General features: G+C 35.9%; 2 protein-coding genes across 3 annotated transcripts; both read right to left on the bottom strand.

The window, feature by feature from the left end:
* Positions 1 to 2,484, bottom strand: LYK4 (protein kinase family protein / peptidoglycan-binding LysM domain-containing protein). Its single transcript, XM_010256675.3, has one exon. It carries the CDS (start codon positions 2,117 to 2,119, stop codon positions 251 to 253), a length of 1,869 nt encoding a protein of 622 aa, XP_010254977.1. The 5' UTR covers positions 2,120 to 2,484; the 3' UTR covers positions 1 to 250.
* A 3,303-nt stretch (positions 2,485 to 5,787) lies between these two features.
* LOC148791291 (uncharacterized) lies at positions 5,788 to 8,061 on the bottom strand. 2 transcript variants are annotated; one of them, XM_088888820.1, is made up of 3 exons: positions 7,135 to 8,061; positions 6,542 to 6,687; positions 5,788 to 6,445 (listed from the first exon to the last, which is right to left on the bottom strand). In XM_088888820.1, exons 1-3 carry the CDS (start codon positions 7,340 to 7,342, stop codon positions 6,317 to 6,319), a joined length of 483 nt encoding a protein of 160 aa, XP_088744946.1. In that variant the 5' UTR covers positions 7,343 to 8,061; the 3' UTR covers positions 5,788 to 6,316. The 2 variants fall into 2 exon arrangements, with proteins under 2 accessions (XP_088744946.1, XP_088744947.1); XM_088888821.1 differs by having other exon boundaries at positions 5,789 to 6,445; positions 6,590 to 6,687; positions 7,135 to 8,013.
* Positions 8,062 to 24,437: the final 16,376 nt, after the last annotated feature.

The following is a 24,437-nucleotide window of genomic DNA, read 5'->3' as shown; positions in this document are numbered from 1 at the left end:
GGCTCTCAAAGTTGGTCACTTGCAATAATGAGGCAAGGAGCCTAGAGGGAATACAAAAAGTAAAATGTGGTTATAAGTTATAACTCTGAAATAGAGCATAGACATTTGAAGATCAGTAAAATTGAGAAGAGTTAATCCTTGAAATTAAAGTTAAGACCTCATTTCCTACAGAAACTAGTTAATCTAACATTTATGTATGGTTCTTGCTGAAATTCTACCCAGATAAGGTGTTTCTGAGTTCCCAATTCTGTTAGGTAGCTAAGATTTTTGATAGGGACTGCTCAATCTCATCCATGCCAGGCCGACTGGCTGGATTCTTCCTTATGCAGTTCTGAGCCAATCTGACCATGAGCAGAGCAAGGTCAAATGGATAGTTGGCTTGCAGAGATGGATCTACGAACCCTTTTAACTTTTCCTCTGCGTTGTCTTCATCGAGCATGGCTAGTAAAGCATCCGGTAAGAGCACATCTTCTCCTCCACACAAAACAATGGCCTCTTTACCGGTAATTATCTCCAGCATCAAGACCCCAAATGCATAAACATCGAGCTTCGGTGAGATCAAACCATTCTCCAAATACTCAGGTGCCATGTAACCTTTTGTTCCAACGATGTGCCTTGTCAAAGCAAATTCACCTTCCTCCCCTTGAGTCGACCTTGCTAGACCAAAATTTGCAATCTTGGCTCTGAAATCGCTATCAAGAAGAACATTGCTGCTCCTTATATCCTTGTGAACATGGGGAGGACTGGTAAAACTGTGGAGGTAGTTAAGCCCCGTAGCCACATCCAAAGCAATTCGAACCCTCTGTGTCCAGCTCAAAACCTTCTGTCCACTTTTGTTGCTATAGATCCAGTCACACAGAGGTCCATTCATGGCATACTCGTACACAAGATACCAATTCCCCTCACTAAAACAAACACCCGAGAGCCTGATAAGATTGAAATGGTTGATCTTGTTGAGTAAACTTATTTCCTTCGAGACGTCCCCGTTCATCTTCTTGATGGCGGCCAAGTCCCCATTAATTGTACCACGATAAACAGAACCCTTGATCCAACAATTGGAATTGAAGTTCTCGGTTGCAGATTGTAGTTCTCCATATTTATAAACTTTAAGGGACTGAGCAATCTCAGATATACTTTTAAGAAACTCCTCAGATTCTTCCTCCGACTTACTTTTGAGAGGTTTCTCGAATGAATCGATGACAATAACAGAATCAATTGGGCGCCTCGGACTTCTTCTTCGTAAGACAACATAATAAACAACGGCCAAGACAGTAATAAGCACAAATAAACTGGCTGCAACTCCAACAGCCACGTAAACCCATGTTTTCTTGGAGCCTTTACCCGATGGAGGGGGAGGAGGCGGTGATGGTGGTGGCGGTGGAGATGGCGTCAAGGTTTGAGAAGCAGATGGTGGATTCTTTAAAGGAACAAGAAGAGTTGTAAATGGATAAATGTTGAAGTCTGATTCAGAAAGCCCATTGGCTGCAAGGGTGTTACCGGTGTCCACACCAAACCTCTCACTTATCGTAGAAACATCTTCACCAGACTGGACCGTGTAACTCAACAGATACTTAACGCCTTCATCACTTTGGTTCTTGGTGGGACAAGCACACCTAAGAGGAACAGTAATACTTGTTCCGGATTGTAAGTTGGTGGCAGATATGTTGGTCTGAGTTTGGAGAGCTTGACAGGTGGAGAGACCTTGGTAGGTGTTGTTTGCAATTCTGAAGAAAGTGTCACCGAGTAGAACAACATAAGATGAATTTGCCTGGTAATACTCACCTGAGCAAGAGCAGTTGACAGGAACAATCACCATCTTGTTTGTGTCAAAAGTTGCATCCTCGGAAACTGAATTAATTTGAGAAAGCTGAGATGTGTCAGAGGCCAAAAGACTAGAGATGGAAGAAACATTGTTGTATGGGGGTCGAGATCTGAAGATGAGGTAGGCTTGGCATGTTCGGTTTAGGCCGTTGCAAGTGTAGCCAAGTACAGAGGTTGAATTATCAGCGGTTCCGCAATCCGTGCTGGCCTTTCTCTCGTAAGGCTGCTGAGCTAGAATCAGAGTGGAGGAAGAAATCAGAGTGAAGATGCAGAGAGAAATTAGGGGCTGGAAACCCATTTTGGATATAATGAGAAGTATGGATCGTCGTTGTGACCTGTGGATGGTTTTTAAACGTTAAAATAAAGGCTGATCCATCAATAAAAGTCTTTGTTGTCTTCTCAGCAATCAACCGGGCTGGTTGGTATTCGATAAAAACCGTCTTATAATTAATGTTTCAAAGATGAAGGTTGAATGAAAACGGTTCCTTCTACCAAAGTTCTAACGGAACATCAAATAATATAATTCTGACTTTCTGAGGATTGTTAATGTTGGGTTGGCTTTCTCTGCTGCAGTGGCTGGAGTCCTGGAAGGCGATGACTTTTCTTTTTATATTTTATTTGGTTACGCGTAAAATGTAGAGAGATGAATTAAATATTCAGTGTTCTGATTGAATGTGTCAAACTGCCAAAAATAACCATCAATTTAGTAAAAACCTCTTCTCTGTGCTGCTTTTGTAAAATTGAGAATGAATCTATTCTATGCATCTTTATTTTTTCCTTTTGTTAGAGTAATTTGGTTTGCTTCTCCGGTGGAAAGCTTAGAATTAGGTATTGGATATTATTTTCTCTACATTTACTGCCCTTTGACAAGCAGATGAGGTTCTGATGTGGTTTGCTTATGATTATGTATCATTAGGAACGATCTTTTTTTATTTTTAGAAATAAATCCTCCACTTCTCAAAAAGCTTTTCCCTATGAAAGAAACTGAACTTCACTGCTCAAATTTCTCTTTCTCATTCAAGCAAATTTTCACTGCTCAAATTTCTCTTTCTTGGACGGCTGGACATGTACTTTTCTCTTATTCATCCTATTACAATTATAATTCATGATTGTCCTCGATTTTTTTTTTCTTTTAAGGCTGATTGTCCTAAATTCATATCCTCTACTAGGAGTTCAGATAGTGGGGCACCCCACAACGTGCATAGTACATTCCCACCGTGTATGTATTGGGAACATCTCCTGATGATGACATTATTATTTCTAGTACTATCCTAGAAAGATGTTTGTCATATACAGCGGAAAGTGTGCTATAGGACTTTGTGGGGCACAGATGTGAACTCCTCTCTATTAATAGTATGCGGAGATGAATAATCTAAGACCCTGTAATAATAAAATAGTTAAGCTCTCGTAAAATCCCTCGAGTCTGAAAAAGTAATAAAGAGAATTTGGTATCATGAAGAATTCCCACAAAGCATACACTAGTATTAGCCCTAATTTCAGAAGAAACGAGTAAAAGCAAACTAACCAAAATAAGAAAAACAAAGACTATTAGTTAGGGGTGGTTGAAACCAAATAACCGAATCAAAATTTCTGTTTCGATATTTTAGATTCAGTTATTTTGGTTAAACGGTTTGATTTTGGTTTTAATGACGGTTTTATTAACTTTAGATTTTGGTTTCAGTTGTGGTATTTAGAGGTTCGGTTAGGGTATTTCAGTAATTATATAGGTGATTACATATTTACATTACCCTAGCGTGTCAAAACTCAAAACCCTTCATCCTTCACTGTTCATTTAGCATGTGTTTGGAATTGTGAGCATTTATCAAATAAACATTGTCACATAAGCGTCACTTCAACATTTCTCCCATCGGTTTATGTATTATTTGGGGAACCTTCATTTTAGCACTTTCTCCGATGAATAGGCATTTATTCATTGTTTTGCTGATATAGACTCTAATGATGCCTACGTGTCAATAATTGTCTACGGTTCCAAACACATACCTTAATCACTCGACATTCTACTCCGAATAGCAAAACCCTCTGGCCTCTGTAACTTTGCTTTGTTGAGACTAAAACTAAATTGATACTCAGTAATCCGACCATCGGGCATTGGCCAGTGATATTCCCGTCTGGCGGACTATTAGCAAGTAGGAAACTCCGGCACCGGCAAATGATACTCCGACGAGATTTGCAATTCAGGTATAATTTTTTTTTTCTTTTTCCCCTTTTTATTCCTCTATTATCCGTTCTTCCCTATAAATTTTTTTTGACTCTCTTAGAGCCTGAGTGAAGTCTCGATTCCAATAATTTGGTCTCCAATTCTTCAGTTCATTTTTTCCCCTTTGTTACATATTCGGCACTTAAGTTTTCAAATGAAATTACAAGCTTTAATGACCAGTTCTGCTTCATCTTCTGCAACGCGGCATTGCAGGTCTTGATCAAAGAAAGGTGAAACCGAAAACAATTTGGACAGATAAGTTTTGTGTCACTCTTACGAGGACTGGATTTTCGGTTTTAACCGAATCAACTGAAATAACTAAAAAAATTGGTTCGGTTTGATGGGTTTTGGAAAAGATCAGTTTCGGTTCAGTTTTGCAAATTGTTATATTGGTTTTTAAAGGTGAATCGATTACAATTTTATAAAATTACCTAAATCATAAAATAATTAAAATTTTAAAATGAATGTAATAAGACTTAAATCCATGACCTCTTATTTTTATGTATTGATTAATTAATATTAATCTATTTTTTTATTTGTGTTTATTAATGACTATTTATTAAAAATTGAAAAACTTGTTATCTATCATCATATTGTAAAATATACTACATATAATATTTATATGGTTCGTAGTATATATACACATATGTCTTCATGGTTCAACTCTACTTGAACCTTTCTCTCCCTCTTTTGATTTTATGCCCAATTTAATTCTCTAAACATTGATCAAAACTGGAATGTACCCAAATCCGCCCTCTTAAATAAATAAATAAAATAATTTTAAACCAATATAATTAGCCCATCATCCATAATTTCATATGGCGGGCCATGCCATCTCGATTAGTAATTAGTAATTAGTAAATAGTAATGGATGAGAAAATTGCAGCGAGCATATGTCCACAATTCAGGTGGAGACGGTTTGGACTTTGGTATTGCTGAGCAAAGTGAAGCAAAATTTCTCCATATGGTTCAAAAGAGAAGTAGTATACTTCTACCATAAATGATTTGTCAATGTGCCGTGGAGAAGAGGGTGGATTCTCAACTTTGCCGAACCACATTCACATATCCTTTTCGTGGCCCGGTTCCGGGTCAAAGGCTCAAAGCTATTGCTTTTTTTTTATTATTATTATTATTGTTGGCCCAACAGAAAGCAATTTTATGACCACCATGCACATTGACGTTACGGCATCTTGATTGGTGAATAGACGTTAACATATTCCATAAATTTTTAAGTTTTTGGCTGCATTAAGCTGACCCGACTTGATCTCTTTCTTGCGCATTTCACATTATTGAATAACTCATCCTATAACATCTACTTTTCTTGAAATTTCTCTTAACCTATTTTCCCATCTAAAACATCTTTTTTTTTATTCTATCTCACATTGAGAGGGGATTTGGTCCCAAAACGTCTTTTGCAGTCATACATCGGATGCATTTCACCATCAAGGATAAAGGAAATGCCTCGTTTGGGACATTTGTTGGGACCGTGTATTGGAATTAGATCTGAACTCTTTTGTTAATAAAAATTAATAATTGATTATAAAATTTTTATTATAATTAAAAATAAACAATTATAACAAATAAAGGTTGTAACTCCAATCCATTTAAATTCTATTTAGAAATCGCAAAAAGAATAATATAAATTAAGTAATAAAGTTGAACTTAGTAATAGTAAATAAATTTAGTTTTATTATTAAAAATTTATTAATTTTGTTTATTATTACATTTTCACCTTTCTTTCTCTTTGTGTCATTGAGGGGTCTCTCGTTTTCCCATTCTCTCCTCCTCTTTCTCTTCTATTAATTATTTTTAATAAATGTATAAATAAATTCCTCAATAAATCTGTATTTAGGCTGAGTGCCAAGGATTAATTACAAGACAAAAAGATCTAAATACCCCCAGCTATTTCCACTAATGTATGAGTTACAGATTAAAATTATGAAAATGCCCCCATCATCTATTCCCACTTGCAGTTATTGAGATTCTGAAAACCAGTTCCTTCACGTCGGTGGTTTTTGGTTTCCTTCAAATCACCGGCCTTCTCCGCACCATATTCTGCCGTTCCCTTGGCAGCTTCTCCCGCCTTGCCTACACCATACTTTGCCGTTTCCTTCAAATCTCCGTCCTTGCCGCACTATAGTATGCCGTTCCGTTGGCAGCTTCTCCGGTCATGCCTGCACCGCACTTTGCCGCTTTCTTCAAATCTCCGTCGTTTCTTTAGCCTCCCTCCCGGACTTCGCGTGTTCGTTCTCGTAGTGGTGATCCTCTTCACTTACATTACTGCTTCTGCAGGAGGCAATCAGCACAAGAACCAACACCAAAACAACTGACACGTAACAATGGAAAGGCCGAGCCATCTCCAGATGTAATCAAGTTGATCCTTCTCCGACGTGAGAATTCAGAAAACTGAAAAATTAATGCAGAGATTCTGTGAATGAATTATCCAAATAGACACAGTGTGGAGTCGATTAGATGAAGGAAAACGTTGAGTTTTGGCTTTACTTTTATAGTAAAGATGATTGAGGATGCAGAGGACAGGTGGATTGCTACCTGGCGCACTAAGAGCAGCAGTTTCTGAGACGAGGGCGACAAATGTCTCTCCCGAGCAGTCCAGCAGCCCACTTGATTGGCAGAAATAATTTTCGAAACTGCAACAATACCCACCACAATATCATTCGTCATTGATTTGTTCATTGTGCAGGGATGAAACTAGGCATAATTTCTTCTTAGTCCCCAACCCCAAGCCGATGATTATGTTTTCAAACCGGCTCTGGCTTGAATCTGGACCCTCTCCCGGGCTCAGCCCTCCCTCATCTCCTCGTCTTGTCTATCTAATCCTAAACATGTTAGAATTGGGTTCAAGTCGGGATAAATTCTCAACATACTATTACCGTATCAGTTGGTTCAACCCTCGCAGAGCCGACACCAGCCCTGCCCATTTCAGTAAACTTCCAAAGAAACTCAGATGGGTACAGTCAGAGTGTATAACAAACAGTGAGACAGAGTGAACTCTGGAGTCTGGAGCAGAGATTAAGAAGTGAAGGGGAGGAGGGGTGAGGAGTCAAAGAATAAAGAAACAAAACAGAAGAACCAACCTGAGCGGGGGCACCGGGAGGGAGCATAGACGAGAGAACCTCCCTGACCACTTGTTGCTTGCTGTTGCTTACGAGACCTTCCTTGCATTACACTCCTTGAGACGTTTACAAAGCTCTCGTAGTCGTAATCCCAAAAGCCATTGCTTTTGCTTTGATTGGAAGAGGAAGAGGAAGCGAATTTCTCCATCTTGCGGGCGAACAGGGCCATAAATGCCTTCTCCAAGAATCCATCTCTATATTGCGTCTTCTAACCCAGAGGAGCCGGCTCCCCCAATGGTTCCGCGATTCCGCATCGGAGAACGTAACCACTGCTTCGTCTCCCTCTCCGAATCAAACTATCATTTCCATGAGGTGGACACACAAGGGGTTGCAGATATTGAGGATGCAGAAGACAAGTGTATTGCTACCTGGCGCACTAAGAGCAGCAGTTTCTGAGACGAGAGCGACAAAGCGTCTCCCCCGAGCAGTCCAGGAGCCTGCGACCCCAAGTCCAAGCGTGTCGCATTACATGGCGCACCTTCTCTCAAGCTTTTACGTTGCAGACTGGACAAACCACATGACAGAAGACAGAGGTAGTTAATAAAACTAAGAATTCAGTTACTTTCCCTCCATTTCTCTTCAAAACCCATAAAACCAAGTCAACTTCATGTTCATGGATATTGGATGGATTCTCGCCTTCACCCTCCTTCCTCCGTCTTGATTGCCATTTCCTTCTTAGTTCTCCATCCACCCGCAACTTCGGTTACAGCTCTTGTGCTCAATCACATTGACTAGTTTGTGCGGATTGACCAGTTTAGCTTTTGAGGTCTGTCCTTGTATTCGATCGAATGGTCGAGTCCGACCTTGCTTCCAATATGAAAGGGTGTACTCGCAATGAAGAGGAAGGTCGGAGTTGAGTGAAGTCTTCTCTCCTCTCGTTTGTTCAACCCAGATTGAAATCTGAACGGGGAGTTAGAATGAGAAAAGGGGATTGGGAAATAGGAAGGGAAAAGGGTAAAATGGTTCGTATATTTTTGTAAAGGTTAGTTTCCAAATTTTTAAAAAATAGTTTTGTATAATTACAATAACGCCATTATTTATTGAACAAATTTTAATTTTTATGTTATCTTCGTGATTAATGATGATAATTAAGTGTTAAACCAATTTAGATTATTGAACTTTTTTTCTTTTCAGTTTTTCCAATTCATGCTTTTTATTAAAAAAAAATCATGGATTGGGGTCTTGATGGGGAAATTGTCCCCATTGGGAATGGAGGTTTATTTTTTTCCTTAACAAGAATTAAGGATGGAGATGGGGAATTACTTGGAACTTGGGGACAAGCATTGGAAGTATAGCCCCCACCCTAAGCCTGCCCCATTTTCATTCCTAAATTTCATCATGTAAATGTATTAATTTAATAAAAAAAATAGATGTGTAATAGCAATACAAATTTAATAATTCATAGTATATAATACCAACATATGAAGTTGGTCAAAATAAGTATGAACAAATAATACTAAAACAAGTTAATAAGTATTAGTAAATATATATATATATATATGTATATGTGTGTGTAATATTTCATTATATGTTTTAAATTATCTATTTAATTTGATATTATTATTTGCAAGGTGCACTTATATTTAAATTCCATTTAAAATAAATAAAATATAATAAAAATTAGTAAAATCAAAGTATATTTATCTAACAAAAATAATAAAAATTAAATTCATTTAAATTAAATTTAGAATAATAAAAATTAACAATTTAGCTAATCATAATAAAAATTCATAATCATTAATACAAAAATTAATACAAGTTTATTTAACAATATATAACTCGAAAATAATGTTTGGGTTAGAACTAATTTGGGTTTGCCCAATTGAAAATGCCATAATGATATTTCAATTTGGATTTTGTCTAACAAAGCCCATGCATCATATAGGACCTCGCTATTAATGATTAAAAAATAGGGAGAATGATGGTTCAGTCGATGGTCAGAATTTGTAGATTCAAAGTACATTTGAGGTAGGTGTCAGCTTGGAATTAATGTCAAGTCACGGGCAGGTATGGGTGCATAGAGTGTGAATTTTTGACCTTTTGAATGTTTATAACTCTGCAGTGGAAATCAGAAATCTGTATTGGGCCTATTCATACTTCTCCATAAAAACTAACCTCTATTGGATGAAGAGAGAGAATGAAAGGAAGGGACCCGTGGTTCATCCAGACCAGCCATCAGATAAATGACCCACGAGATTGCCCACAATCCCACAGTTTAGTTCATATCAATGCCATACCCAATGGTGTATTGAATTTGACCATTAGCTATCTTATTAATTTAAAAGTTAAAAGTTGCTTATAAAAGAAGGTTGATTTTAACATGTGGCAAAATATTCTAGCTTCTTTTTTCACAACAAAGGTAGGAAAGGGAATAACTTGGAAGGTCCTGACTAAATCACAGCATGATCCGACTAAATTCAATCTCCACAACCAAACCTATCCTCGATTTTGCTACTTTTCATGATTTTTTATATTTTGTGTTAGGTCAATGTCATTTAAAAGATTTTGGTGAGTACATGCTGAGTAAGTTGGCTATTATCTACTATTTTATTTGGAAGTCTTGGAATGACCTAAATTTTTAATAATGTTAGTAGATTTGTTCATGGGTCAGGTCCGGTCTGGGTTTGGGTTGGACTTGCCTATGAATCAATAGAATACATTTAGGCTCTAAGCCCGGTTCAACTATTGGGCCTAGATCTTGAGTCCAAGCCTAACCCTCATATAAAGCCTGAGGCCCGGGTTCGAGGCCGAGCCCAATCATAAATTTGAAAACATATATATTTTTTTATTCAATAAAAAATGTTTTATTTATATTAAAAGCCCACAAAGCTCAGAAATAATAAAAGATCTTACTATTACTTGAAAATAGAGAAGAGAAACAAAAAAAAATATTGTATATATTTTTTATTATATAATATACATTATCAAATCGGGCTCAGCTCGAGCCTGGCTTTTTTGAGAAAGACCAAGCCTAATCCAAGCCCACAGGCCCAAAATAATGTTCAAGCCCGACTTATAATGGGCCGATTTGTCAGGCTACTGGGCCCATGAACAGGTCTAGTGATGAGAACAGTAAACAATTTTTGCTCGGAAATACGTCTTTCACATCCTGAACAGGTGGATTCACTTCATGAGTCAGTTACTAGCCGAAATACGACCCTCCCATTCTATCATCTACTAGTTCTTTTCGTGCCATACAAGTGGATTCACTTGATGAGTCAATTACTAGTCGATCTATGGCCCCTCCCATTCTATCATCTACTAGTTCTTTTGATGCCATTTGTAGTTGTGATGAAGGGGTGATTCCAAATTTTGGTGTTTCCTACGGGATATGCTTATATAATTCTAACAAAAGTTCCTTAATTTTATCCGATGCTAAAGCAGTAGTTGATTTTTTGGGTCTTGGTTATCCTCCTTATATTGGGAGGTTTCTCATTAGGTGGACAATATTATATCTTTAAGGGAAATTGTCTAAAACTCAACCTGAGTTTTTAACATTTCTCTTAAACTCGCTACAACTTTTTAAAGTGTCTAAAACTCACCATGTTGGTAAATTTTTATTTTCCAAAACTCACCTTCCGTTAGTGCACCGTTAATGCTTCTTAACAGATGTATCCATGTCAGCATAAATAATAACTTTCATGACCAAATTACCCTTGAATGGTGAGTTAGAGTAAAAATGGTATTTTTCAGTTTTCAATTTTCTTGTTTTTTTTTGCATTTTTAATGTTTTGTTATAATTTCCAATGTTTTTTATAATTTCTGTTTTTTTACATTTTTCTATTTTCTAAAATCTATAAATTTTTTGTGTTTTTGACTTTTTTCTACAATTTTTATTTTCTGATTTTGTTTTTCAATCTCTATAGTTTCTATAATTTGTAAATATGTTTTTATTTTGTTTGCAATTTCTATAATTTTTATATTTTTTGTAATTTCGATTTTTTATGTATTTTATATTTGAAAATATTTTTTTGAACTTTTTCCTTTTTTATTTCTAAATATTATTGAACGAAGATAAGAAGACTCGCGAAAGTCTCGACTTGAAAGTCTTTATCCGAATCTGTACCTGTACTAATCTGTATAGAAAGTCTCTTTCCTTTCTGGATTAGGAACTTTGTTTTAGAAAGTCTTAGGGAGCAAGGAACTCCTCCACCGTATGTATATAAATACCATAAAGATCAATGGAACGGGCATTGTTTTGGGGCTTCCGAAATTTTTCATGGTATCAGAGCCAGGTTGCTTCGAGAAGAAAAAGAGGAGGGTCTGTCGTTGTTCCTCTGTTGTGTCGACAAGCGGAAACGGAGCAATAGCGAACGTAACTTTGCGACAACCTACTGCACCCGGAGTTGTCACGACACTACATCCGTAACTTTGCGCTGCACTCCTCCTGGGCAAAGAAAACTCACATCGGGCGTAGTCCTTATGGCCTTGAAAGTTAATTAGTTCGGTCTCTGAAGCGACATCCTAGTACTTGACGAGAGCATCGTCGCCACCAGAGGACAGGTGGAGTTTATCCAGTCCTAGGTACCGAACGAGTCGAACCGAACGAGAGTGGCCGCGCAGCTGACGCAGGGAAATTCGTTTCTTGAGATCAAAGACTTGGACGAGTCTAGACTCGCCTCCCGCGGCCAAGAGCTTTCCGTCGGAACGATAAGTAGCAGAGTAAGCGACATTGGTGAAATCAGAGATTTTCGCTTTCGGTTCGAAGGTTTGGGAATCGTAGATGGTTACAAAGGCAGAATAGCTAGTGACGAAGTCGTGTGGGGGTTACGGGGAGAAATCGATGGAGGTGATAGCCGAGATGAGGCCAGAAATTTGCTGAGTTTTGAATGATCTCCAATATTTGGATTCAGGAGATGACGAGGGATTTTTGGAGTAGATTTTAGTCGTGGTTTTACAGGTTAAGAGGTGAAAAACAGAGGGGTATTCAACTAGGGTTTTTAGGTTTAATTATAGGTCGGGTCGGGCCAGGCTCGGGTCGGGCTATTTTGGCAAATCCTGAGCTAGGCTCGAATTTATTGTGGGTCGGGCTTTTAGGCCCGTGGTTAATCCCGCGGGCCCATATTGTTCAAGCCCGTCCGGGAGTCAGGTCGGGCCGGCCCGTGAACAAGTCTAGTTGGCTGTCAAGGGCAAGTGGTGGGTGGCAGCGGGGCCGGTCATGGTGATTGCGGCAACATTTGCCACCGCAACATTCGAGCGGCTGCCACTTGATGAAGAGGAAGAAGCAGGTAGCGGAGGCCAAGGGCAGCTCCCCTGAAAAATTTCGGGTACTTGGCAATCCCAACGACCAAGCAGTGACCGTAGGGATGATCTCGAGTGCCCTCGTCGAAGGATCGGATGATGACAGCTTTCCTTCCAGCATAACGCCCCTGCAAGATTATTAGCAGGAACTTTACCCTTCTTTTCTCGGTCCTTCTGCTTCGCTTGGTTCTCGCTCGGCATTGCGAGATCGGAGGAAACCAGGCAGGAGCTCGGGTTTGACTCGGAATCGGCGGGCTCGCTTGTTCTGATTTCTTCATGAGCCTCGTCCATCTTCCTCTTAGAACCAAACTCGACGTGTTTTAATCAGCTCGGATGAATCTTGCTAATCGATCACCATGGCTGCCAACAATGACAGGAACGGTAAGAGCTCGAATAAGTCTATTGGACCCTCTGACGGACGTGGCCGAGGTACGGCAAAGGCTCATACTGCTCAGTCATCAGCGGGGCGTGAGGTGGTTGCTAATGCAGTTGTGACTGACGAAGACAGGGCCGGACTGAACGGGCTTAATGATGAGTAATGGTAGACTCTTGTAAGCATGCTTAATGCTTACAAAACCAGGACTAATGAAAAACTCTCTGGTAAGAATTACTCCACTGAATGGATTGTTGACTCTGGGGTGTCACATCACATGACAGAGAATTTGAATGTGCTTGTCGACACCTATGATATTGCACCTTGTCCTGTTAGTGTACCCAACGGTGCGCACACCGAGGCCGTGAAAGAAGGCACTGTTGAACATGGAAATAATTTTAAATTGCTGCACGTATTATATGTCCCAAAACTCAATTGTAATTTATTGTTAGTAGGTCGGTTACTTTGTGACACAGATTGTATTGTGACGTTTACTAATAAGTTGTGTGTGATACAGGACCGCATCTCGAGGACTCTAACTGGTGCAAGTGAACAGGTTGATGGGGTCTATGTCTTCAAGGGTGTAGTGCCGATTCGTGCTTACAAGACAGATGGAATTGGATCATGTGATTTGTGGCATCGAAGATTGGGACACCCTTTTTATCAAACAGTTAGTTTGCTTCTTAATATCAGTAATAGTAAGAACAAAACCTGTGATGTTTGTTTGAAGGCAAAGCAAACTAGAGATGTTTTTATTCAAAGCGGCAATAAAGTAACTGATTGTTTTGCATTGATTCATTGTGACTTATGGGGTGCTTATAGAGTACCTGCATCTTGTGGTGTTGTATATTTTTTGACAATTGTTGATGATTATTCTCGAGCGGTTTGGATTTATTTGCTAGCTGGAAAAAGTGAAGTTGGTAGAACACTCAAAAATTTTTGTCATGATTGAACGACAATTTAATAAGAAGGTTAAGGTGGTAAGAAGTGATAATGGAACAGAGTTTAAATCCTTGAAAACATATTTTGACAAGCAAGGAATTTTATTTCAAACTTCCTGCATTGGGACACCACAACAAAATGGTCGTGTGGAGAGAAAGCATCGTCGCATTTTGAATGTAGCCAGAGCACTCAGGTTTCAAGCACATCTTCCAATCGATTTCTAGGGTGAGTGTGTTTTGACCGCAGGATACTTGATTAACTGGACACCTTCGCCCATTCTTGGTGATAAAACACCTTACTAGATGATATTTGGACAAAGTCCTTCTTATAAACATCTCAGAGTTTTTGGTTGCTTATGTTTCTCGCATACTAGGGATCGTGACAAGTTTGCCGCTAGGAGTAGGAAATGTGTCTTTGTTGGGTACCCTTTTGGGAAAAAGTGGTGGAAATTGTACGACCTTGAGTCTGGTGATTACTTCGTCTCACAAGACGTGGTGTTTAGTGAGGCCGAGTTTCCCTTTGCCACTCCAGAACATCAACCATCTATAACCAGTCCTCCCATAGTCAAAGAAAATATTGGGTTGCCTTGGACCACTCCTCCTACATGGTATCTGAGTCATCTCGTATAGAAGTCAGGGGGAGCGACACGATCAATGAAGAAGGACATCCGAACACGAGTAATGATGAGGAGGCAGGTCCCCTTGATGAGACAGGGAGCCATACAAATTACAGAGATAATGAAACTCCAACTACTCCTCAGCCCACCACGGAGTTATTAGGCCGTGGACATCGAGAAAAGCGGCGCCCCAGCTATTTACAGGACTTTGTCACACACTCTGCTCGTCGTTTAGACCCCTCCGCTATTTCTCCCACATCATCCCAGTCCTCAGGGCGAGAACCTACTCGCTTCTCTGAAGCAATGACTGATGCTCGATGGCGCGAGGCTATGCGCCAAGAGATACAAGCTTTGGAAGACAATGGGACATGGACCTTGGAAGACCTACCACCTGGAAAAAAGGCAATCGGGTGTAAATGGGTCTACAAAATCAAGTACAACTCTGATGGATCCATTGAAAGATTTAAAGCACGGTTGGTAGTCCTAGGCAACACTCAAGTTGAAGGTCTTGATTACAACGAGACCTTTGCCCCTGTGGCTAAAATGGTTACAATTCAAACATTCCTATCAGTTGTTGCAGACCAACATTGGGAATTGCATCAGATGGATGTTCACAATGCTTTTCTGCACGGTGATCTCCATGAGGAGGTCTATATGAAACCTCCTCTAGGTTTTTTGGCCTCCGGGACTAGAAAGGTATGCAAACTCCGGAAATCTTTGTATGGTCTACGGCAAGCCCTCCGAAACTGGTTCTCTAAGTTAGGTGCTGCCTTGAAAACATTTGGGTTTGAACAGTCCTGTTCCGATTATTCCTTATTTACATATCGCAAGAATGGGCTTGTCTTGCACGTCCTGGTTTATGTTGATGAATTAATCATTGGTGGGAATGACCCGGCATTCATCCACAAATTTAAGCAATATATGAACCGGTGCTTTCACATGAAAGACTTGGGTGCTCTTAAATACTTTCTGGGCATCGAAGTAACTCGCGGATCATCGGGGATATTCCCTTGCCAAAGAAAGTATGCCATTGACATTATTGCCAAAACTGGCTTGTTAGGGTCCAAACCTGCTCACTTTCCTATTACTCAGAATCATAAACTTGCCCTTGCCGACGGCAAGCTCCTGGATGACCTGGAACGGTATCGACGTCTTGTGGGCCGTTTGATTTATTTAACCATTACACAGCCGGAGCTCAGTTATTGCATCCATGTCCTAGCTCAACTTATGCAGAGTCCTCGAGTTGATCATTGGGATGCGGCCTTACGTGTGGTTCGTTATCTGAAAGGACGTCCTGTTCAAGGAATATTTTTGCGCTCTGATAGTGATCTACAATTATATGCCTACTGTGATTCCGACTGGGCGAGTTGCCCTCTCACTCGTCGCTCTCTTACTGGGTATTTTATCATGTTCGGACATTCCCCCATCTCCTAGAAAACCAAGAAACAACATACTGTCTCCCGTTCCTCTGTCGAGGCTGAATACCGGTCAATGGCTACTGCCAGTTGTGAGTTGAAGTGGCTAAAAGGTCTGCTATCATCTTTGGGTATCTCTCATCCTCAACCTATACGCCTGTTTTGTGACAATCAAGCTACTCTGCACATTGCCACGAACCCTGTTTTCATGAGCGGACCAAACATATTGAAGTTTATTGTCATTTCATTCGCAATGAGCTCCAAGCCGGCACTATTGCACCTACCTATGTTCGTACCGGTGAACAACTTGCCGACATTTTCACCAAGGCCCTCGGAAGATGAATAGAAAAAAAAAAACGCAAAAGCTCCATTTGGAGCTTCCCAAAAATTGCCCGCTTTGGGCTTCTCATGTCTTTTCGGCACGTCGGCTCTTAACAGTTAGATCTACCATGAACCAAATGGGAAAAGATTGAATCGTGGTCTACCGAACTTGTAAATAGCCAGCAAACCGTGCAGAAAGACGCACCAAAGGGGGCCAAATGTAACTTGGGACAACCCGCCTGATTGTATAGACTCTGTTTCTTTTTGTGGTTGTTATTATGTATAGTTTACTTATCAAAAAATAATAATAATCATAATAATGTTGAAGAAGAGGAGGATGTTTCTAGTTTCTAACAGTGTTTTCAAAACTAGATTAGACCAGATGGTTGGACTAGAAAAATTGGCTTGACCAATTCAGTTTTATCCCCAAACCGCTTTTTGATCAAAAACCGTTGATTTGGTCAATAAACCGTTGACCCGAACAACTGTTTTTGGCCATTTTTTGTTTTTTTGTTTTTTTGTTTTTGTCAGAATGGGTTGTCTATTAAGACTGGATGGTCGGAACATTCGACCTAGGAACTGAACCCAAAACGATTTTCTGCTTGGTCCGATTTTAAAAACCTTGGTTTCTAAAACGAAACAAGAAGAGACTGAAAACCAATCACTTTTGACCAGCTGTGTGATTTGATCGAGTATATATTGTTCGAAATGGTAATTCATATGTACCACAAATTAGGTTTTGTGATGTAATTTTTTATTTGTTTTATAGATGAGGAAGCTGATGGGAATTGTTTCATTCCTTGACATCCGGCCCTCTTCAACCACTACGGGTTTCTACAAACCGCAATCTTGTATTGAAGACGATAAAGGCTTTGCTGGTATGTCAGCAATTTGGTGTTCATCACAAGTGGTTTATTTATTGTAACTTTTTTTGATGAAGTGAATATTTTGTATGAACCAGGTTCATCGCCAAGTATGTAGAACTATGGGCTGTTTGGTTCATGGGAATAAGGTATGGAATTGGATTTGAAAATGGGCCATTTCAATTCTAACAATTTAATTGGATAATAGAATTAGAGTCTCATTCTCATTTCTGAATCAAACAGATTATGGTAATAGATCATTTTCATCCCAATTATGAGGAATTTTGATTTCGATTCCCTGTGAATTAAACAGGCCTTGAGATTATCACATCACTGAATTAATGTGTTTGAGAGTAAGAAACTCAGTTTGGAAAAGAGTCCAAAACTATTCCTATTTTATGTTATAAGGCGCTTCCGATATGATCTCACACCACACATCTCGTACATAGTGGTGGGTCCCGAAATATGTGGTGTCAAATCATGCAGAAAAATACATTTGAGAGTTAAGGTTTAAATAAAAAACAAAGTTATATAAATGTTTAAATAAATATTAGGATTAAAAAACGGAAGTTATAGAAATGTTTAAATGAATACTCCATTAAATTACCTGATGAAATGTTAACAATAGGGAAAAGTGCTAGAATCCCAATGTTCAAAACAAGCTTGTGATTATTCTATTCACCATGCATCCTCTTTTTTTTACTATTTTGTTAAATAATTTATTCGGTCCTAATCAGCCTACTTCTCTCATGCCTTTCTACATTTCCATTGGATTAATTATAGGTAAGGTTGTCAATGTACGGTATCTGGTTGTTGAATTTGAATTTTATCCTGTTAAGGGTGATTTAAATACCAATATTTATAATTAGACCAAATATGGATCCATCCCATCTAATCTCATACAATCAAACACATAAGATTATATAATTGTTTTATATTTCTAATTTTTTAAATAATAGTTAATTATTTATATTTTATAATATTTTTAATAATTTTTTACAATACAAAAATAACAATAATTTATTTTAGTTAAGTTTCTTCATCAAACTAATGAAACCAACCAACTCGACCAATTCAATCCGAATTGCTCAGTTTCTAATATTTCCGGCAAAAATTAGGATCAATTTCACTGTGGCCATTTGTAAAATGACCAAAATGGAATGACCCAATCACAGATATATATTAATATTTTAATATTTTAAATACAATTTTTTAATATGGGAAAGTGAAGAAATTCTCATATTTCTTAGTCTTAAATATTTTATATTATAAATTTATTTTTTAATAATACTAATGTAATTTTTAAAATTTAAAATTAAGTTTTCACTATAATCTTTTAAACCAATTGAACAAACCGAAAATCAACCCAAACCAATACGACCTGATTTAGTTGGTTTTCACTAATGGTCAGTAGATTTCGGGTAACCAACTCCCCAACCTGACCATGTCAATTTGGTTGGCCAAATAGTCTACAACCGAACTAAACCAGGTCGTGATCAACACTCCTAATTTCATCTAAATTAATATTTTAATATCTAATAAATAAAAATAGTTTAATATCCAATTATTATTAAAACTTTATAGTGAAAATGCATAATAATTGAAAATATATTGATATAAAAATAAAATAATTACAATAATCACAAAAATACTAAAAAATATATTAAGTTAGTCAATAAATATTCTAATCTCAAATAATAGTTTAATCTCTAATAAATATCAATGAATAAAGTACAACAAAAATACATTAAATACAATAAGTATAAAAAATTTAATTTAAAAAGTTAAATAACATAAGTTTAATATCCAATGATTATTAAACATTTTTTGTTAAATAACAAAACAAATATAGATTTATACATAATTATTGAAAATATATTTATCAAAAAACTATAAATAATTTCTGAAAATACAATAAATATTAATTTTAGTATATTAAATATACAATAAACAAAGATTAAGATTTTAAAATCATTATTAATGAATACTACTTTTTTGAAAACTATTTTTTCCAGAATTATTAATTGATATAAGTGAAATAGGTTATTGAAAATATTATTTAGTTATTTAAATATATCCTCATTGAAATTTTATAATTTTAATTATTAATTGAATTTAAAATTCATTAAAATTATAATTTATTCTATTATTACATAATTTTATTATTAATTTTGTAAAAAATTTAAATTATTATTAATGTTAATATTATGTTATGATTTTTTTATTTTAAAATTATTAATTTATTGCATCTTTTTATTACTTTAACTATTTAAAATATAGTTATGTTAAATATTTATTATTAAACATTTAAATAGTATATAAAATATTTAAAATTACTCATTATTTGAATTTAAGATATTTAGTTATTGAAATATTTAAATAATATTTTATTTCTTAATGTTAAATTTCTGTTATTTGAATAATATTTAATTTGAATAATTTGAAAAATCACAATTTATATTGTTAGTATATAATCTCGTGATGAATTTTGTAAAAATATAAAACTATTAATAATATGAGTATTATTAAATCTATTATAATTATTTGTTGTGTTTTTAATAAAAATTTTAAAAGTTTATACTATTATTACATAATTTCATTATTAATTTTGTAAAAGTATTAAATTATTATTAATTTGAATAATATGTTATGATTTTTTTTATTTTTAAGATTTTTTATTTTATTGCATAATTTCGTTATTTTAACTATTTAAAATATAGTTATGTCAAATATTTCATTATTTCAAATGCTTATTTATTTAAATACTTAGATAATATATAAAATATTTAAAATACTCATTATTTGAATTTAAGATATTTAGTTATTGAAATATTTAACTAAATAAACATCTTTCTATGTAATTATTTATCCATCTTTAGTATTTTATTACTTGAGATGTTTAGTTATTGAAATATTGAAATAATATTTTATTTTTTTAATGTTAAATTTCTATTTGAGTAACATTTAATTTTAATAATCTGGAAAGTCATAATTTATATTGTTAGTACATAATTTCGTGGTGAATTTTGTAAAAATATAAAACTATTAATAATATGAATATTATTAATTCTATTATAATTTTTTTTTGTGTTTTTAATAATTATTTTAAAGTTTATACTACTATTACATAATTCCATTATTAATTTTGTAAAAATATTAAATCATTATTAATTTGAATATTATGTTATAATTTTTTATTTATTTGCGTAATTTTGTTATTTTAACTATTTAAAATACAGTTATGTTAAATATTTTATTATTTAAAATATTTAGTTATTTAAATATTTAAAAAATATATAAAATATTTAGAAATACTCATTATTTGAATTTAAGATATTTAGTTATTGAAATATTAAAATAATATTTTACTTTTTAATGTTAAATTTCTATTATTTGAATAATATTTCATTTGAATAATCTGGAAAATCATATTATATGTTTAGTACATAATTTCGTGATGAATTTTGTAAAAGTATAAAACTATTAATAATAGGAATATTATTAAATCTATTATAATTATTTTAAGCTTTATACTACTATTACATAATTTTGTAAAAATATTAAATTTTCTTTAATTTGAATATTATGTTTGGATTTTTTTATTTTATTGCATGATTTCGTTATTTTAACTATATAAAATATAGTTATGTTAAATATTTTGTTATTTAAAACATTTAGTTATTTAATTATTTAAATAATATGTAAAATATTGAAAAATACTCATTATTTGGATTTAAGATATTTAGTTATTGAAATATTTATATAATTAAATATTTTTTATATAATTATTTAGCTAGTTTTAATATTTTATTATTTAATATATTTAGTTATTGAAATATTGAAATAATATTTTATTTTTTAATGTTAAATTTCTATTATTTGAATAATCTGAAAAATCATAATTTATATTGTTAGTATATAATTTCGTGATGAATTTTGTGCAAATATAAAACTATTAATAATATGAATATTATTAAATATATTATAATTATTTTTTGTGTTTTTAATAAATATTTTCAAGTTATTATATAATTTTTTAAATTTTAATTTAAACTTTCTTTAGGTAGATATAGATAAAAAGTGGCAAAGCCGATAAACAAGAATTAGAGATAATTTGGATAAAAATTCTCTAGTAAATTAGATATAAGTTAAGAGATAAATAGGAATTGGAGATGATTTAGGAGAAAGTGGGGGAGGTAGTTTAGGATAAATTTTAGGAGAAGAGATTGTTGGGGAAGGAGAGCATCTCATTGGTTCTTTAAAAAATGACATGAAATAGAAAAACTAAAAAATTCAAAAAAAGGAGAAAATATAAACTTTAAAATAATGGATGTACCATAATTGAATTCCATTAATATTCAATTATTATCATTGGGAAGGATCTTTGTCCCATCCAATTGTTGGAAACTATCTTCTAGGTAAATGATACCCAAGAAAATAAACTTTTCCTGATTTCCACATAAATTTGAAAAAAGAACATGGGCTTCCTCGTAGGAGTGCGCATAATTCAATTGAAACCGAAATTTCAGTTCGGTTATTTCAGAGATCGGTTCAGATCGATTTATTTAGTTTGGTTTTCTAAACTTCGGGGTGTGAGTTTCAATTCTAGCATTTAAAAGTTCGGCTAACCAAAAAATCAAACTTCTAAGGACATGTTAATATATATATATTATATATATATAATGAAAAACCCCAGCTCAAGCCCAATTTTTGTAGTTTCACTAGTTTACTTTCATTTTATCCCTCCTCTTTCAAGTCTAAAAGACTAAAAGTATAACCCAAACCTTATTTTGCTATTTCATCTAGGGGTGCTCACAATTTGGTTAATTGAATCGTCGGCCTAAATTTTAAATTGAACCGTAGTATCGGTTTTTGGAAAGCTGGTAACCAAAATCAATCCGAAGTTGATTGGTTAACCGGTTTATCAGTTAGGTTAACCATCGATTCGGTTCTTCGGTATTTTGGTTTTTGACTTTACAAAGTATATTGCAAAAAATATATATATATATATATAAATATATAATAAAAAAATTAGAAATATATATAATATATATACTGGTTGGCTCAATTAACCATCGATTTTTTATATTGATTAACTGAAACCGAACCGATACTTTTGATTTTTCAAAAATACCAAATAAAATGATTCGATTAACCAAAGTTTTCAGTTCGATCTCATCAGCTCAATTCGATTTTTCGATTCTTCTTGCTCACTCCTAATTTCATTAGCGAGAGACACAACACCAACTGATGAGGGCGGATTTGTCCCTCCAATGATCTTGTGACACCTAGCACCTCATGACAACTAAGTGCAGCCTCTTGACAACTAAGTGCAGCTTGAGCTCGCCACTTACAGGTAGCTCGCCACTTACGGGTAGACCTGTTCATGGGTCGGGCCGGGCTTTTACTCTTCATTAACAGAAATATGTTAGGCCCGAGCCCGAGCCCGGCCCGACCAACGGGCCTACAACTTGGGCCCGAGCCCGAGCCCGAAGCCCGACCTAATAAAAAAAATTAGAAATTTTCCCTATTCAATAATCAATATAAATCAGAATTTATTTACATTAAAAATATATAAATTCAAATTTTATTTATATTAAAAAAAGAATATAAAGAAGGGAAAGAGGATGTGGAGAAGAAGAATTCGGTTGGAAAAAGAAGGGAAAGAGGTGAAAAAAAGAGGGGTATTCGACTAGGGTTTTTAGGTTTAGTTATAGGTCGGGCCGGGCCGGGCTATTTTGGCAAATCCCGAGCCCGGATCGAATTTATTGCGGGCTGGGCTTTTTGGCCCGAGGTTAAGCCCGCAGGCCTGTATAGGTGTTCAAGCCCGTCCGGGGGCCGGGCCGGCCCGTTGGGCCACTCGGCCCATGAACAGGTCTACTTACGGGCAGGTCGCCTCCTAGTCAGATCGACCACCGCGTGACAACCCCGAGGAGCTCACCACCGTACCCCGCGTTTTACGGGATTGTGACTTGTAACGGCTATATTAGCTTACCCACTCCCCGACTTAGGCGGAAATTGGCAACCTTACCGATTGGTGGCTTTATCCCCACCTAACACGAAAGCAGGTCCCATCACAACGGGAATCCAAGAATTGCTCCACCTAACCCACGAGAACTCCAGTATATAAAGGCCTCCCCCCCCAGAGGGGAGGAGGGATGATGATAGTAACCCCTGCTTAACTCTATCATTCTCTAATATCACATTCAGCTCACTACTAAGTGCTGACTTAGCCATCGGAGTGACTTCGCCGGGCATACACCCCCGAGTTCTCTGATTCAGTTCTCGTAGGTCCCTCAGTTCCCGCCAGCTACAAAGAGGAGCAGATTAGCTCCTGCAGGGAACATCCGGGTTGCACTACACTAGGGAGCTCCACTTTAGCCTCTGAATAACAGGCCACTTGAGAGCAGACCAAATGACGAGGTACTTAGCAAAAAAACTGATACGTGACCAGAAACCGTTACATCTCCAACCAAACTCAAGTACCAAACTCCAGACCAAAAAGTCTCATAACTCTCTGTTTCAGCAGTGGTGGCCGGTGTAGCAAACTTCGACCGAACGCTGAACTTCCAACAAACTTCTTCATTTCCGGCACCGGTAGCGATAGTCCAGCGAAAAACAACTCAGGTAATGTTTCTTTTTCTTTTTTTCCCCCTTTTTTCTTCGTTTCATCCCTTGTATTTTGTTTTCTTATCTGCTGGGTTCTCTAAGTAAGAGAGATGTATTTTTGTTTTGTTAGGCGACAGACAGAGAACATTGATTTTTTGTTTTCTTAGACATTGCCCCTGCTTCGTGGCTTTGCTTTTATAGATAGCGTGGTCACCGGTGGCTTTTGCAATTGAAATTTGAAAGAAAATTGTCTTTGAAAGCTAGAAATGCCTGACCAAGGTATAAACGTCACCCCTATAGGTTCTTTGTTAATTATTTCGGTTTTAAAGCAAAATAACCAAAATATATAACAGAATGAGAATTTTGGTTTGGGAAAACTTTGATTTCGGTTTGGTTTTCCTTAAAAAAAGATTTTTAAAAATTCGATTTATTTGATTCAATTTTTAACTGAACAAATCGATTGTTCATCAACTTTCTCTTTTTCAAAGTCCAAAAAATGAACTCCCCCTCAATGACAGAAATGGTAAAATGTTACAGCTGCATTTGGTATTCTTTATTGGGTTAAATGATTTTTTTTTTTATGTTAAAATCTCAGTCAAGGCTTAAAGTATTGATTGACACGGGCCAGGTGTACCAGTACTTTTTTTATACGTCTTATTTATTTTTTTGAAATTAATTCAGAGGAATCAATTTAAGACCCAATTACAATTACTCTTTGACCCATCGGAAAGCCATGGGCACGATACATCGATACTTTGAATCTTTGATGTCAGATGCTTATGTAATCTGAATTTCTTTCTTTTTTATTAATTTCCTAGCTTCCTTACGCGCTTGCTTGGCTTTTAAGAGTTGTCCAGTTCCAGTTGGCTAGATGGCTGGGCCTC

The sequence above is a fragment of the Nelumbo nucifera genome, chromosome 5 (assembly GCF_055504915.1).
Source record: "Nelumbo nucifera cultivar China Antique chromosome 5, China Antique-T2T, whole genome shotgun sequence".
NCBI classification, from domain to species: Eukaryota; Viridiplantae; Streptophyta; class Magnoliopsida; order Proteales; family Nelumbonaceae; genus Nelumbo; species Nelumbo nucifera.
The sequence above is the reverse complement of the archived record's forward strand: the minus strand, read 5'-3'. Positions and strand labels throughout refer to the sequence as shown.